Source organism: Chelmon rostratus, chromosome 21 (genome assembly GCF_017976325.1).
Source record: "Chelmon rostratus isolate fCheRos1 chromosome 21, fCheRos1.pri, whole genome shotgun sequence".
In the NCBI taxonomy this organism is placed as follows: Eukaryota; Metazoa; Chordata; class Actinopteri; order Chaetodontiformes; family Chaetodontidae; genus Chelmon; species Chelmon rostratus.
In genome coordinates this window covers 8,739,730-8,755,193 of record NC_055678.1, presented here as the reverse complement: position 1 = coordinate 8,755,193, position 15,464 = coordinate 8,739,730, and the positions used below count along the sequence as shown (strand labels likewise).

The following is a 15,464-nucleotide window of genomic DNA, read 5'->3' as shown; positions in this document are numbered from 1 at the left end:
AGGGTGGGTGGGTGCAGGGGTATATAAAGGGGAGGGGGGAAAAACACCAACACTTGGGCTTGAAGTGATTACTGTTCTTTGCACTCAGAACAATTGGTCCCACCAGTGTGGCTGTCACATGGAGAGCTTGGCACTGCCACGCCACAGATGTTCCCCCTTCTCCGGCCAAAACCCACCAATCAAACCTAAACTAGTGGCCAAGAGACCCTTCACCCCCCCTACCCTCATCCCCTGGGTGAGAGGGATCCTCCAACATTTACACTCCAGTCAAAGCTCGGCCCAGTTCGAGGGAAAACAAAGACGGACAGGACTCGCAGTGTCCCGAGGATACAGCTTTCCTCAGATACAATCATCCTCTGTAGTCACGTCTGGAAAGGACTTGATCTGCACATCTGCAGCTAAACCGAATGTGACAGCACACGCGATCTGGCCAAGACTCCCTTCCCTTTCAAAATCACAGCTTTTGGTTCTGTTGCTGCTGTTGTTCTACATTCAGCGGCGCCCCAGAGCACTGAAAACATATTAATGGAGACAATTAACCCTGGAAAGAACATAGCGGCAGACAGAAAAAACAGCTGCATAGCCATGCAGCGCAGCAGCAGTACAGAGTGGGTTGTTTTCCAGTTTCTCTTGAAATATTGACGCTTGCAGTCTGAGGAAGTGCTCCTGCAGCGAGAGGAGAGTTCATAGTTTCCGCCAAACCTCTGTACGTATCACTGAGTGGAGAGTCTGACAGCAAACTGGCTTCCCCACAGTGAGAGGAAAAATACTGTCTCTGAAATAGATACCAGCGGTATCACAGAGCCCATCTTCCCCAAAGTGTTCACAATGGTGCAATTCCAGGAGGTGAGAGGAAAACAAACTGAGAAACTGGGTGTTTGGGGTGAAATCAGATAACTGCTCTCATGTATCATTTTTCTAAACATCCTCGTCTGTTTGGAGGTTAAACAAGTGAACGTATTTATATTACTGTGCCACTCTTTATAAGTTACAGGTAAGTTCCCTTGAGGCATTTGGTACCAGCTGCACACACCATGGAGGAAACAAACACTATTAGTATTGTTTACCTTTTAATAATATTCATGTAAAAATGGTACAATGATGCTTCCAGTGATGAATGAAAGCAGCAAATCCTCACATTAATTTTTGTTTAATAATTGGCTAAAAGGAATTACAACTACCGAGTTTGTTGTTGAGTAAATTTCTGTGCCGACTAATCAATCGGTCCGCTAATTGTTTCTGCGTTACCTCACACTTTCATATATTCACCATTAACTAGCATGCATATTAGTAGCATATTGGCTCCTGAAGGGGTAGGGTTAGGTAATTAGTTCATGGTCTATTTGGTGTGGTCATGCAGAATAAGGCACTACTAAGTGCTTTATAATGAGCAAAAAAGAGCCAATATGCATGCTAATAAGCAACTAGTTAATGATGAATGTATTAGAAGAATTACTTTATAAGCTGAAATCGAAACAAACATGAAATCACGCAGGTGCTCGGTCTTTCTCACGCTGGTGTCAAACAATGCAAATATTAATGAGACACCTATTCTAAGTATCAAAATTAGCGTACTGGGGTGAAAAATAACCATGTTTTCACCGTTTATGAAGTGTCCGTATTGTAAGTTATTGTTTCTAAATCACATTATTACAATTTCACAACAAGACGGTAATTTAAAAATCACCACCGTAATGATTTCTGATTTAACTTTCAACCCATGATTCAATCAGGCTGACAGATTCCAATTTCCTCTACTTTATCATTGCGCTCAGCAGTAATTTATCATTTGAGCAACAAAATCAATTTGTTCCCCTGTCCGCTGCTCTGGCTGGGAGTATTCAGACAGACGTGTCACATCTTCCAGAAAACAACAACACAATGGACGAGGCTTCATTTATATTCCTGCTCCACGTCCGTATTGCCTTCGAGATGCCAAATTTCAGCATGTGCACACTTTCAATTAGAGCAAACAGCTGGATTGGTTTACAATATTTCCTTAATTATTTTAATGGCTTGGATATTGGACAATGGGGAGCAGGGGAGAAGATAGTGAGTTAATTGTTCTGATCTCCCCTGATGATCATCTTTGTGTGCGGGGAGGAGAATAGACGACCGGCTGAATGGGCTCACTGCTAGTCTAATTGGCAGGACATAAATGGTATTTATTATGCGGGCCTTCCAAACCCTGATTGTCTGCAGCACAAAGCTGCCTCTATTAGCAGGGTGCTGGCTCTTACTGGTTGGTTTGAAATGACCCGGTGCTTAACCATTTATTAGATGGACTGGAGGCCTCCTTGTATGCCATGGATCTCTCTAATTGGCATGTTTACCCATGTGATGCGTCCCCGGCCGCTAACATTGGGACGTGTTTGTTTAAATTTTTGCCTTGCGGGGTTAATACTTTTGACCCCGCAACATTTGAATTGTTTGCACTTTTGTGTAAGACAGATGCAAATCCCCCTTTCTGATCTGTCAACTTCCTTTACAGAATAATTCATGAGCTATTAGCAACACAGTGCATTAATAGAATCCAATTTCACCTCCCATACAACTAAAGAAGGAGTGGATATTGAATATTTAATAGCCTGCTGTGAAGAAGGTAACCAGACTGAAGGCTGAGAGTGTTTACCTGTCTCTGCCTTATTACTTAAGGACATCAAAGCCTGTCTCTACACATAGGGGCTTCCCTCTGTTTGCTCCCTAAACACTCGCCCCGTCTTGCTATCTGCCTCACCTTGTCTCTTTCTCGGTAATAGCTGGGAACTCCCTGCCGAGGGTAAAACAATTTGCCACAGCCACACTTGTGTTCAAGTGCGAGCCCAATACGTTGTCCCAGAGGCCTTCTGATGTACTTTTCAGGAGCTGGACCTCAGCACAGAGCCCAGAAACAAAACGGGCCGTCAGTTAAGAAAAGAGATCAAAGGGAGAGCCCTGTAGCCCGGGGTTACGCAAGTATGTCTGTTTAATTCTGCCAGAGATTCGTCCCGCAGCAAACGGTGGTGAGGCGAGAACAAAAGGACTTGCCGGGAGTCAGGGAGGTGGAGGGAGAAAGAAGGGTGATGATGGGGGAGGGAGGGGAGCCTCCGCTCTTTGACCCCAGTCAGTAACCTGAGTCACACCGCAGTCCTGATAATAAGGCCGAGCAGCTTAGTCACTTCACTGTGGCCAAACAGGAAGACTCTGATGCCTTGTGGCCATGATTGTGAGTGTGTGTACAAGCACGAACTCAGAAAAGTAACCCAAAGTGATGGTTTCCTACTTTTTCCTGTCAACAAGAAGCAGCCGAACATAAAGAAATCCAGCAAATCAACTTGTGTCGGTAAGAAAACCCGTTTAAGCTGGATGGCTGTGTTTTTTTTAGGAGAAATAGTTGAAAAAGTATTGAATGTTTAGAACATTCTCTCAACCTACTGAAGACTTTAACTCCACTTAAAAGATGAAATCGCCAAAACTGGATTCATATGGACTGAATAGCACGCGTACACCAAATGGGGGAATAAGTACTAATATCCTCTAATGAAGCTAGTTCAAGCTGTAAACTCAGGTCCCACGCTACACTCACATGGTGCACTCTTCTCAATAATATATGCACTGAGCATCCACCTGTAGGCTCTGGTTCCTCATTCTCTTTGGGAGAATTATTACCACCAGGGTCCCTGAGCTTCCTTGTAGGGGAATGATGAGGTCAGAGCCTGGATGCCAAATATCAGTGCTGTACTACGGCTGACTGAAATTAAGTAAAAGTTGCAATACCACAGTGTATTTTTATCACAGTGAAAAAATAAAGCGCTGCAATCACGTGTCTAAGTACAAATTTGTTAGCCCGTTAGCCTCAAACTGTCCATGTTCCATGTGGAGCTGAGTCTGACTGTTGGGAAGGATAGTTTTGGGAATTTCCCTGCATGCAGAAAACATTTCCAGAACAAAGATTCTTTCACAATTCTCTCCTGCTCCTTAAAATGCAGAAATGCATCACTAACAAGATAAAACATTCCCAAAAATGGTGACATCCTAAAGTGTCACTTGTGCCTCGTGTTTTGAACATTTACGTGAATGTGCAACTAAAAACTGTAAATGCAGGAGTAAAAGTAGAAAGTTTCATAAGGTGGAAATGTTAACACAAAGTAGCAGTACTTTAACTACTATAATAAGGTTAATGTAAGTGCTACTTTCCACTTGTATCCTCAATAATAGGGAACATAAATTCGCCTCATGTGATTTATGTGTCAAGCCTAATCATATACAGCGACCCAGTAAATCAGACAGCTGACACCGCAGCGCGCCTCACCTGTTTGATACACTGCAGACGGTCATTGGTCTGCTGTATGTGTCTGTCCATCGACGGAATCGAGTTCATGTTGATTGTCCCTCTTCGGCCTCTACCTGCCAGCCATTAAACTGGAGCGTTCTGCAACAGACACACAGACACGTGTTAAAGCTCGCCTCTTCCCAGAGAAGCTGCCAATCCCATCACCACCAGGATATTGCAGTTTAGCGTGTATATGTGTGTGTGTGTGTGTGTGCGTGTGTGTGTGTGTGGGGTGCTGTGAGCTGAGCGGGGAGATATTGATTTGGCAGGTGACAAGCACCTCAGAGAGCCCAAAGGATGACATTCCTCTCAGCTCCTGTGACACCCTTAACAAGCCCTGGCGGTTGCCCCGAACGCTGCCATACAGCTTCGGAGAGGACACACTGGATGACTTAGAGAGGATGTCTGACCATGTTTAAAGCACCTCGGGGTGAAAATGAACAGAGGTGGAGGCGCGCGCGCGCGCACACACACACACAGACACACACACACACGTGCGCGCACAGAGTCCGCCAGTCTGTCAGCATTATCTCAGAAAACTGCATGAAACCCCTCCATCCTGGCCTGTGAGAACATTAACTTGGCATGTGGCTCTCTGTTTACATTACTTAGCCATTATGTAATCTTTGGTTAACAATTATCTGTACCCTGGGCCCAGACATGCTCTACATTTCATGTCTCCCTCCTCCTCCCACCGCTCTCCAGCTACATAAGAGTTCCTCTAACAAAACCCCTTACAGCGTACTATTGATTTTGGAGCAGCGGCTTATGGAAAACCTCTTCCTCTCTCCCCCCCCTATTTTTTTTTTTTTCTTATCCAGAGGAATAATTTTTCACGGAAGGCAAACAATAGGGCTGTGATCTGACATGCTACATAACATTATCACAAGTTAAAAAGTATTACAAGCTACATTAAAGGTTATCAATTTTGCCTGTGGGGCTCTGATTTAATGTTGCATTCAACATCAAATAAATATCACAGTCAGGGTGTCGGCTATAACTCATAGTGACCTGCAGCTTCATGCGGAGGGGTAAGTGAGTTAATAAGCACATGCAGCATATGGGTGGTGGTAGGAAAGCGTCTCCTTCTTCACCCACCCCCCCTCGCTCCTCCTTTATCTCCTCCTGTCTCAATCTTTCCTCTTGCTACTGCAGGGGCATCTCCTCCTGCGGTGCCTCATCTCTCACTCAAACACTCGCCCCCATCACTCAGACCCCCCCGCCCCCACGCCATCTTTCTCCATTACCATCACACAGTGAGAAATTTCACTGCACAAAGTACCGGTGAGATGAGCGAGAGAGAGGAAAAGAGAGAGGAGGCAGCATGCTGCACCATACTGATAATGCTCACTTAGGGGTCTCTAGCTGGATTTAACGGTAGGGCCAGTAATCTACTCCACTAGACAGCTAAAGAGCTTTTATGCTACCTATTGGAGCTGCTCATGCCTGCACTTGAGAGGAGAGAAGGGCACACGAGTGCATTCCTCTCCATAAATTAGAAAGCTCATAAAGAAACGAGACATCGCAGGAGTTTTTCCACTCTGACTCTCTTTGCACATGGAAAGTATTTGTTTGTTGACATTTCTGAAGCCTCACACAGACGGACGTTTGAGGCTTGAAGGAGCTTGCGGGCTCACTAGTCGAACACCTGGGTGACTTGGAAGGGTTAGAAAGTTTTAGAAAACGCTTATTATTTGTACATTTGTAAAAAAAATTGTGGTCATTTGAAGGTATTTACAATCTGGACTCAACAAATCTGATCCAAGATATTCTGTCTCTCATTTCTGGGTAAAAACTAAAACTAAAAAAATAAATACATTAAACATATGATTTTAAAATGTATCAACACCTCTCCTGCTAGCATATGAATAGAAGCTGTTCTGTTTTTCAGTATGTGCCACACAAGAGATAAGCATCACCCTGAGTGATGGTATATGTTCATGCACTGACTTTCTTTACATCCCTCTGGTGCTCGCTGCTGTGACACAGTCCCCCGCTCGATGCCAGCTGATACTGAGCTGATGCCTGGCGAGGGCGGCCCATGACCATCGTGCCCCTCAGCCACCAGCAGGTGTCTCCCTGGCCCTTCAAAGGCCTGGCTAGTGGCACAAAGAAGGCGGAGCGGTGTTGCTTTAAGCCTTTACAAGCTCTACAAATCCTCAGCTGCTGCTTCCTAACAGGGCCCACTCAGCCCGGCACTGCCTGTCTGACCTTGTGGTTATTGATGAGCGAGTCGACCTGCTCTCTCCGTCTCTCTTCCCTCCTGCCCTTCCCTTCCCTTCGCTCTCTCTCTCTCTCCCTCTCTCTCTCTCCCTCTCTCTCTCTCGATGTCATCTCTCTTACCTCCAACAGCGAGTTAAAACGAGGGGAGAGAAAAGAGGCTGGGCCGCCTTTCGCCACCCCTGCTTTTTCTGTTAAAACACACATTATAATGATGCTTCTGACCTCCCAGCACTAAAAAACCCTGTGTTCACATATTTACAGTTACTTTGTTTCCCAGGATAATTTTAAAAAGTATGAGACGACAGTGCTGGAGAGTAATTTAATTTTCAGATATTCACTTGTTCTAATTAAACACTAGTCCTTTGTTATATCTTTAATGACTAACAAGAGCCAAATTAAAGATTAAACCAGCGATGCTGTGCAGATATGACAACAGATGCAATTATGAGCCTTCCCTCTATTTACATGCTCTTTTCTATCTTGCAGATGTTATCACTTATTATTTTCTCTGCGCCATTACCTAAAGTGAACTTATTTGCCTTGATTCAGCTAGTTACCCCAGAAATCCTACCGCACGCTTTTGAGAGTATGAGGGGGAATCGGCGCAGATACACGCGTAGCTTCAGCTTAATTTACTAAATTGCACGGCAGGCGTTACACAACAAGTTGAGAGCTGTGGATTCCTGCACAACAAAAGACACGCATGGGGGGGTGGACTTGGGATAGAGTGTGGGAGGGGAGGAGGGAGACCCGCTTTCCTTCCCTATTCAAGGGGGAGCTAAAATATATGTATTGAGTGGGAGCTGTAATAAAACGAAACGGGTGAGGAGATGCAGGCTGGGAACAAATATGAAAGGCAGTGGAGGATGGCGGCAAGGTGATGGAGCACCACCAGAGGATTGGATGAAATTATCTCTTTATAATCAGGGGGCTTCTGCATGGCTGCCTCCTCCATTGCCCAGTGACAGATGAGGCCTACCTCTTCAAATGGGCTTTTCACAGTGCTATCAGCCCACCTCTAGGGTAAAACAATGTTGTTCTTCCCCCCTATACCACCACTTTAAAAGCTTTGTTTCCACACTGCACCCCGCAGAGGACAGGATTGTCTCCTGTCAGGCAGGGTCTGTGTTTGTCTCATTACGTGATCATGTTACATAAGTGTACCTTGAAAAGGGCTGCGGATTTAATTTGATGACAAAACTGTGCCACGGCGGGGACTGGGAGACGGTGACGCTAAATAATGTTGAATGAAGACACTAAAGCAGAACATTATCTGCAGTAAGTAAGAGGGATTGCTTTTTGAACTGTCACAATCGCACAGTTTGGAATCTAAACATTATTTCAGACACCCAAAACCCATCCCTGCATCTTCAAAGAGAGTTTCTAGCCTGTTAATGTAACGCAGACGAGTTGTGCGCCTCTGCTCTGCAGGATGAAAACAGTCTGAGGGGGAGAAGAGTAGACAATGATTAGCTTTATCCCGCCATCACAGCAGAACAAATGGATCACGAACCCTCGCCGCTTTACACAGACTCTCAGCTGAGCTGTCAAGGCACAGAGAAGTGGTAAACAGATTTAATTTATTCATATAAATGGCTTGTGAACCAAAGCAAGTCAGGCTACTCTGAGGCTGGGCACACTACTGCTGAAAGGATATTTACAGTTTATTACATCGGGTCTTATTTTTTTGGTAGGTTTGGTAATTGGTTATAACAATATTGTGCTCGCCAAAGTAATCGCCGAGATCCGGGAGCATTGTGACAACGTTACAACAAAGTCCAACAGGGCAAGAAATGAACCGTCAGACAATCAGACAGGTGGTGAGCAAGCCCGCAGTTTACACTGGGTTCATCCTGCACAGCGACAAATACCCAGGTGACGTGAGAATAAGTTCAACGCATTTTTCAGACGAGAAACCGAACTTATGCTTTAAAGGGAGACGCAGATGCAGTGTTTGAATGAAGACGCATCTCCTGCCTCAAGAGGGACTCGGCCGAATCATCGCACACAGGCAGTGAGGTGGAGGGCGGCTGCAGGAGCAGTAAGACAGCAAGGCACGCTGGCCACCATCCCGACCACACACACACACACACACACACACACACACACACACACACACACACACACACACAGATCTTCTCACCTTCCCTTGAGTGCTGGACCGGCATCATGATACCATAACAACACCCTCAGTCACTCCTAATGTGCTTTACAACAACACTACAGGCGGGGTGTTACACCTCCACAGAGCTGTGTGAAACACCCCCCTCCACCAACACACGTACAGCCAAACACACACACACCTCACTAATCGAAAGCTCAAAGTACTGCTGACACTATTAAAACGGAACGAGGTGGCCCGAGCGCAGGAATCGGCATCACTCTCGCGCCTCGTGGGGACACATCGGGACGCCCTGCTCAAGGTGATGGCGTCCCCGCATGCCGTCTATTGTAGGTGAATTAGGCAATAAAGGACTAATCTGCGCCATCATTGACTAGGGCTCGGCTGTTTGCAGCACTTGCTTAAGGGCGATAAAGATGAGGGAGGAGGGGAGGAGGAAGAGGAGGGGGAGGAAGCATCTCCTCACCCTCATGATTTTAATGAGCTCTGATTCTGAGATATGTCTTGTTTTCTTCCGACTGTCGGCCGAGGCCTGCGTGAAAGCTCCCCTTTAATTATCTCAACATTGTAGGGACGCTGTTTTCTTGCGCCAAGGGAGGGGTGTTTAGTTTGGAGAGGGCAGCTCTAGGACTCCAGGTGTCTGCCTGGTTCTCTGCCTGGTAAGTGGCCAGGCGGGCAGCGAGGACAAAGCTGTGTTTGTTCGACGGAGGAAAAAGCAGAGCGGATGGAAATGTGTACGAATCGGCGCTGCTTCCATTGTTGCTTTACAGAATGTGCCATAATCCTCGGCAGGCTCCATCCAGAGCTGGCACGGAGGATAATATGAGCTGCCTCCTGCCTGTCCCACCTCCCTGCTCTACCTCCCCTCCCCTCAGCCCTTCTCCATCACCTCCTCCTCCCTTCCCCCATTTCTCTGCTGCACACACATATGGACACACAGCCACTCGAGTGCACACACACACAGACACACACTCTCACACCTCCCCACATGGCTCCTTAACAGGCTTGGGAATGGATTTCTTTTATTTAATGTGGTTTGGTCTGCAGCTCCAGCGGCAACCGTGAGCGAGGGTGGGCTCGCAGTTGTGCCACTCACTCACACACTCGCGCACACACACACACACACACACTCTCAATCCTAGGAGCCCTGCTGCGTTGGTCGCTGTTCACTGATCTCTCCCTCTTCCCCTCTGTCTTTCTCCATCTCCCATTCTTCCTCTAACTCACTCCACTCTCTCGCTCTCTCTCACGCAGACCCACATTCACTCCCTCCTTCCCTCCCTCCCTCCCTCCCTGCCCTCTCGCTTCTTTTTTTCATGACAGCTCACATAAGCAAGCCTCCTGGATTCCTGCGGGAGCCCCACGTTCAGTACACAGAGATTGTTCAGCCATCAGGCACATCTGCAGCGTGATTAGAAAAGCAAAGGGAGCATGGTGGTGGGGGCAGGAGGGTGGGGTAGTTGAAGCCCCCACCACTACTGCTGCTACAACCCCCCCCCCCCCCCCCCCAAGCAGCAGCAGCAGCAGCAGCAGAATAAGAAGAAAACAGAGGGCCGGGGATCATAGAGGGGCCTAAGCAATATCTCCTCTCTAACCAAGTGTAACGTTTCACCAAGTCTCAGAGGCCTATCGCCGCCTGCGATTTCAAAAAAAGAAAAAGGACAAAGGCAGATGGGGGCCAGTCTCTCTCCACCACCAAGCCCCCACCTACCCTCGCCTGCCTACTGGAGCAAGCAAAGGGAGAGGAGATGCTCCTGGCCGCGTGCGAACATGAGCAGCGTCGCAGCAGTTTCTCCTTCTCCCGCTTGCCCTCTACCGCCTCCTCCAAACAGCTACTCTTTTAATTTCCTTCCACCCTTGCGCTAATAGCACGGGAGGGGAGGGGGGGGGGTCAATTCCCCTGGGGCGCAGATGAGCCACACGACTGCGTGTCGCCTTCCGAAGAGCCCCGACCGAATGCAGAGCAGCGTGGAGCTAGCAGCTAGCCAGCTAGCCTCGCGCTCTCCGTGCCGGCCCGCGGTGCTCTATCAGTAGCAGTCCTCCAGGAATTCTGGAGGCATGTGATGATGATGATGATGATGATGATGATGAAACCAGTGAGCCAAGTGCAAACCGTAGTAACTGTTGCGATATGAGGTGAATTCGCACTCAATATCTCACAAAGAATGCCGTCACCACTACCCTCAGCCCCTTGAAACACTTTGTCTTAAAAATTGCCTTTGATTGTGAGCACAGAGGAAAAGTCAAAGAGGCATTTTATTTCCATTTGGGTGAGTGATATTGTTGCCGTGTAGGTGCTGACACTGCTTCAGACAACTTGTGAGTGAGTGTTTTTCTTTTTTTCGCCCCCCCCTTCCTTCCTTCCTTCCTTTCTCTGCTCTCTTTTTTCCCTGCCAGTCTCCTGGTTTATTATGCATTCAGCTCATGTGTCCCTCCTGTGAGTGGCTGTTCATTTTCCACATACCACGCTTAATCCGGCCAGCTAAAACTTTGAAATAGCGGGAGCCGCAGACGCAGCCGCTACCCAGGAGGAGCCATTATGAGGTCTGGGAGAGAGAGACTGATAGCGCTGGGGGGAGGAGTGACAGGCAAGCTGCAAGATACATGGGAAGGAATTCAAAGAAGGCTGAGAACAGAACACGAGGGTGTGCGCGTTTGTGTGCTCGCTGCCTCGCGAGTGTGTGAGGTGCGCGGGCAGCGGTGATAAGTCAGTGGCGGTTGTGTGTGTTTGTTGGCTTGTGTGTGTGTTTTTGAGGGGTTGTTGGTGGGGGCAGGGGGATGGATGACCTCCTTGTCTCCATTGTGCCGGCGACCTTTGGCCGTTTGTGACTTTGAGTGAATGGGAGGGTAGAGAGAGAGAGAGGCGCAGAGAGCGAGAGGGGGAGATTTTAAATAGTGCATGAGCTCAACCTGCCCAGACGCTGATGGACAGCAGCAACATGAGCTTTCTCTGTTTCACCCAAGAAGCCTGAGACGACATACCATGCAACTGACGGCGCTCATAACGACCTCGCTAACATCTCTATTTTAAAATTTCATGAGCAGAGTTTCTGTATCTTTGCTGCAACCGACGGTTATCGGCATTATCTATTCAGCTATTCATTACCATTTTGGTCAATTGGTTGTTTGAGCTCTGTAATGCCTGTCAAATAGTGAACATTACAAGTTGCCAAAGCCACAACAGACATTATCAAATTACTTGTTGTCAGATGCACAGTCCAAAATCCAAAGATATTCTGTTCATATTGATATAAAACAGAGAAAGCAGAAAATTTCCGTAGCTGGAACCACGACACTTTTGCACTTTTTGCTGGATAAATCACTTAAAACAATTCTTTGTGATTTAATCCTGCAGACATAGACTAGATTTTACTTGATTTATGGATATATTGCCATGTTATTTATCCATTTTATTCTTATCTCTTTTTAAAAAGACTTTATCTGCATCACACAGTCTGTTATACTGTCTAAGTTTAACAGCGATCTCAGACAATATATTCCTGTGAAACAGATCTTTGTGGGAGATTCCCTGGTTAAATCAAATATATTAGAGCGAGATTATATAACTTTCCAAACATGAATGAAAAGTTGAATATGAGCAATAAAAAAGACAGCTGCTAAATTCATACACTCAGAGGATCTGCTGCTACAGTCTTACTTGGTCTGATACGACCAGTAGCTTATGGTGGCTAATGTTAGCAAACGCTTGAATGGACATTAAGGGTCAGTTAGCTGACTTAAAAAATATCATGAGATTACGCGTCATAGCCACTGTGGCCATTGTTCAGCTAAAGGTGCAACACTTATGGATGCCAACTGCCATAAAACCCAACAAACGAAGAAGAAGACGGGCCAAGGCGTGGACGCGGTGGAAGACGTCTCTTATTATTTTCAGGAGCTGTTTTTGTCTGGTGCTCTTATAATGTATTTAATATGAAACAATGAATGTTTTCTCGTGATCTCCTGACTGTAAACAAGTCGCAGATTCAAACACATCATCAGCGGAGTCCGATGATTGGATAGATGCCCATAAACGGGACTATAGATGTTAAACTTTGGGACTATAGATGTTAAACTTTGCTAATGCGAACACCACCTCAGCAACCATACAGATCAACTCTTTTCATCAACTTCGCCATGTTTTTGTCTCTCCTATACTACCGGCCTGCAGACCTGTATTATGATGCTCTAACTGGCATGACTCATAAAGATAGATTTTTTATATCAGCAGATTGTTTGATAACCTCGCAGAGCGGACTGATCCTGTGTTAACAGCTTGCTCGTATCTGCAGCCATCGCTCCCTCCAGGGAGAAGCCTCTCATTCCGCAAATGTGCTCAATTAAAAAGAGCAGAGTGCTTAGAGAGGGGCAGCGAGGGGCCATTCCCTGCGCCTGTTTGATCTGGATTTCCTAATTGGTCAATGACAACACATTACCAGACAGGCGGACGCTTGATCCACCGAGAGGAGGCTTTTGACTGCAGCAGTTCGGCCTCTCTTCCCTCCCCGTCCCCCTCCTCTCTCCACCACCGTCCTACATGCCCCGTCCATGACCAGGCGGAGTGTGTCTGTATGTAAAGGAGGGGTAGGGGTCTGCTGTGCGTATGTGTGTGTGTGGGGCTGATTTAGAGGTTAGGTAACACAGGCTGCCGTAAATCTGTGTCAAAATCTTCCTCATGGAGGGGCTGTGGGGTGTGTAAACACACACAGGCATGTGATGAATCCCATGCAACAGACAGACCTCAACCTCCACCTCTTCAACCTCTGATCGGGTCCACGCCGCACGGCTTGTACTGCTCTAATTTGCCAGAGATTGCGGGCTGCCACATTTTGATTGCCTTTGTGTAAATGAATCGGGAAGCCTCTCATTTCACGTGTGGCTGTGAAGAATGCCAATGTGTCTGGGGAGAAAAAAGAGATTCTCCAGGGGAGTAGACTTAGCACAGTCCTCAATCAAATACTGAGACATTTAGTCAATATTTTTTTTGTGCACATCTTCCCTTCTTAGGCATCCTGAATCATCTCATTCAACATATATTATTTCACCCATCCCACCCTGTGGTACTCTTTGTGAACAGCGTATAAAAACACGAAAGGCAAGCCAGAGAGCATGCAAGTAGTCTCAGCGATGCGGATCACATGTTTGTAGAACAGTATGTCTCATTTTATATAATCTTACAGGAGCTAAAAATAGCATCAAATGAATATTGAATGCTAGGACAGAGGAGGCGTTATGCAATTCACGACTTATGCTGTCAAATGAAGCGATAACAGCCCCATCCCTTCACACACATATACACACCAACATCAAATAATCTCTTTCATACACGCTAGGAGAAAAGAAAATAGCCTGCACAAATACTTTATAATGTGAGGACTTGTTTATTTTTACCATTATGTGTCATCAAAGGGTGCTTTAAGCTTATTCTAACAGCCAAACTGACATATCACTGCATAAATACAGCGATGCTGAGCTACAGAGGTTTCTTTGGCCATGTCACGAGTATCATAGTATATCAAATAATTGGGTTGCACCTTGTCACTTTTGTCCTACTGGTTTGTTTTTTAATGAAGTGGTTATTCATTCAGTCTACAATTGCCAAAACAAGTAAAAGACACGCGCCAGAAGTGCTCAAACGCCAAGGACCCATCTTGAAATTGCACTTTTTTTTACCAAAATCCGAAAGACAATAAATATATAATAGTACAATGGTGAGAAAAGCAGCAAATTCTCAGATTTAAGGAGCTAAAACCACCAAATGTTTAGCTTTTTTGCTTGTAAAATGAAGACAAATGAACGATTAATACATTTTTGGTCAAATATTCAGCCACCAGTTCCACCTTACTAGTAAAGACAGAGCTTTTCTACCTGTGGATGGATGGCTTTTGTAATATTCCTATCTTGTATGTTCACGGGTGTAATTTAGCTACAACCCATCTCTAGCTGTTGGCAAACAACAGAGCTCCACATCATCCATCAGGGAAGTTGAGGTAGCCTGACAGGTGAACATAAACAATGCTGCCTGCAGTAGCATTTCTAGAAGTGTGCAGGACACACTCACACACACACACACACACACAGAGTTAAAGACAAACACATCCACAGACAGACAGAGAGGAGAAGGTGTGAGAGGCAGCGAATCACTGAGGGAGAGAAAGAGAGACGCACCGGATCAGAGAGGAGGAGGAAATGAATGCTGCAAGAAGCGGAGAAAGCTGAGAAATTCCGTATCCTCCTGTTTCAGGCCCCGAAAACTGCTGAACCATCAGCAATTACAGGCTGGCTGGATCATGAATCTCCCTCTGCAGTGGTCTGCTGTCTCTCTCTGCCGGGTGATACTGCAGAGGTGTGCGGCCCTGTAGTCACCTGGACGCCAGGAGACACACACACACACACACACTTAAAAAAAAACAAAGCAACGTCGAGCTGCTGCGTGATTGCCGACTATTATTAAGCCTGTGTGCAAATCAAATTGACACTTTGCATCTCCTTTTCCATGACTGCAAAGATTACGCTGTCAGGAGCGAGCTGATATGCAAAGCGGTTGTTTTTACAGACGCGCAGGTGAGCGTGATCCATGAGCAACAGACCAAACAGGCTGTCGCGGTGATACAGCGCAAGCAGCCATGGGACAAAGGCGAGGGGGGCATGTGCACATACATCAGGACACAAGTAGAAAGTGCTGAACATATAATTAGCTAATCCAGTAGAAAGCACAGATAGGCAGCCACTTAATTAAAATGATTAATTAAGGGCAATAAAAAAAACTTCTTCTTTCAAAACTGCTGTCTATAATTACAAGTGACT

At 46.3% G+C, this 15,464-nt stretch overlaps 1 protein-coding gene across 2 annotated transcripts in view; it reads right to left on the bottom strand.

Moving 5' to 3' along the window:
• The window catches only part of LOC121624762 (zinc finger MIZ domain-containing protein 1-like), a 115,763-nt gene that overhangs the window by 38,830 nt on the left and 61,469 nt on the right, over positions 1 to 15,464 (bottom strand). For both annotated transcript variants that reach the window (XM_041962630.1, XM_041962632.1), the window contains exon 3: positions 4,292 to 4,411. In XM_041962630.1, coding sequence (XP_041818564.1) covers positions 4,292 to 4,360 — 69 coding nt within the window. In that variant the 5' untranslated portion in view covers positions 4,361 to 4,411. The remainder of the gene's footprint in view (positions 1 to 4,291; positions 4,412 to 15,464) is intronic.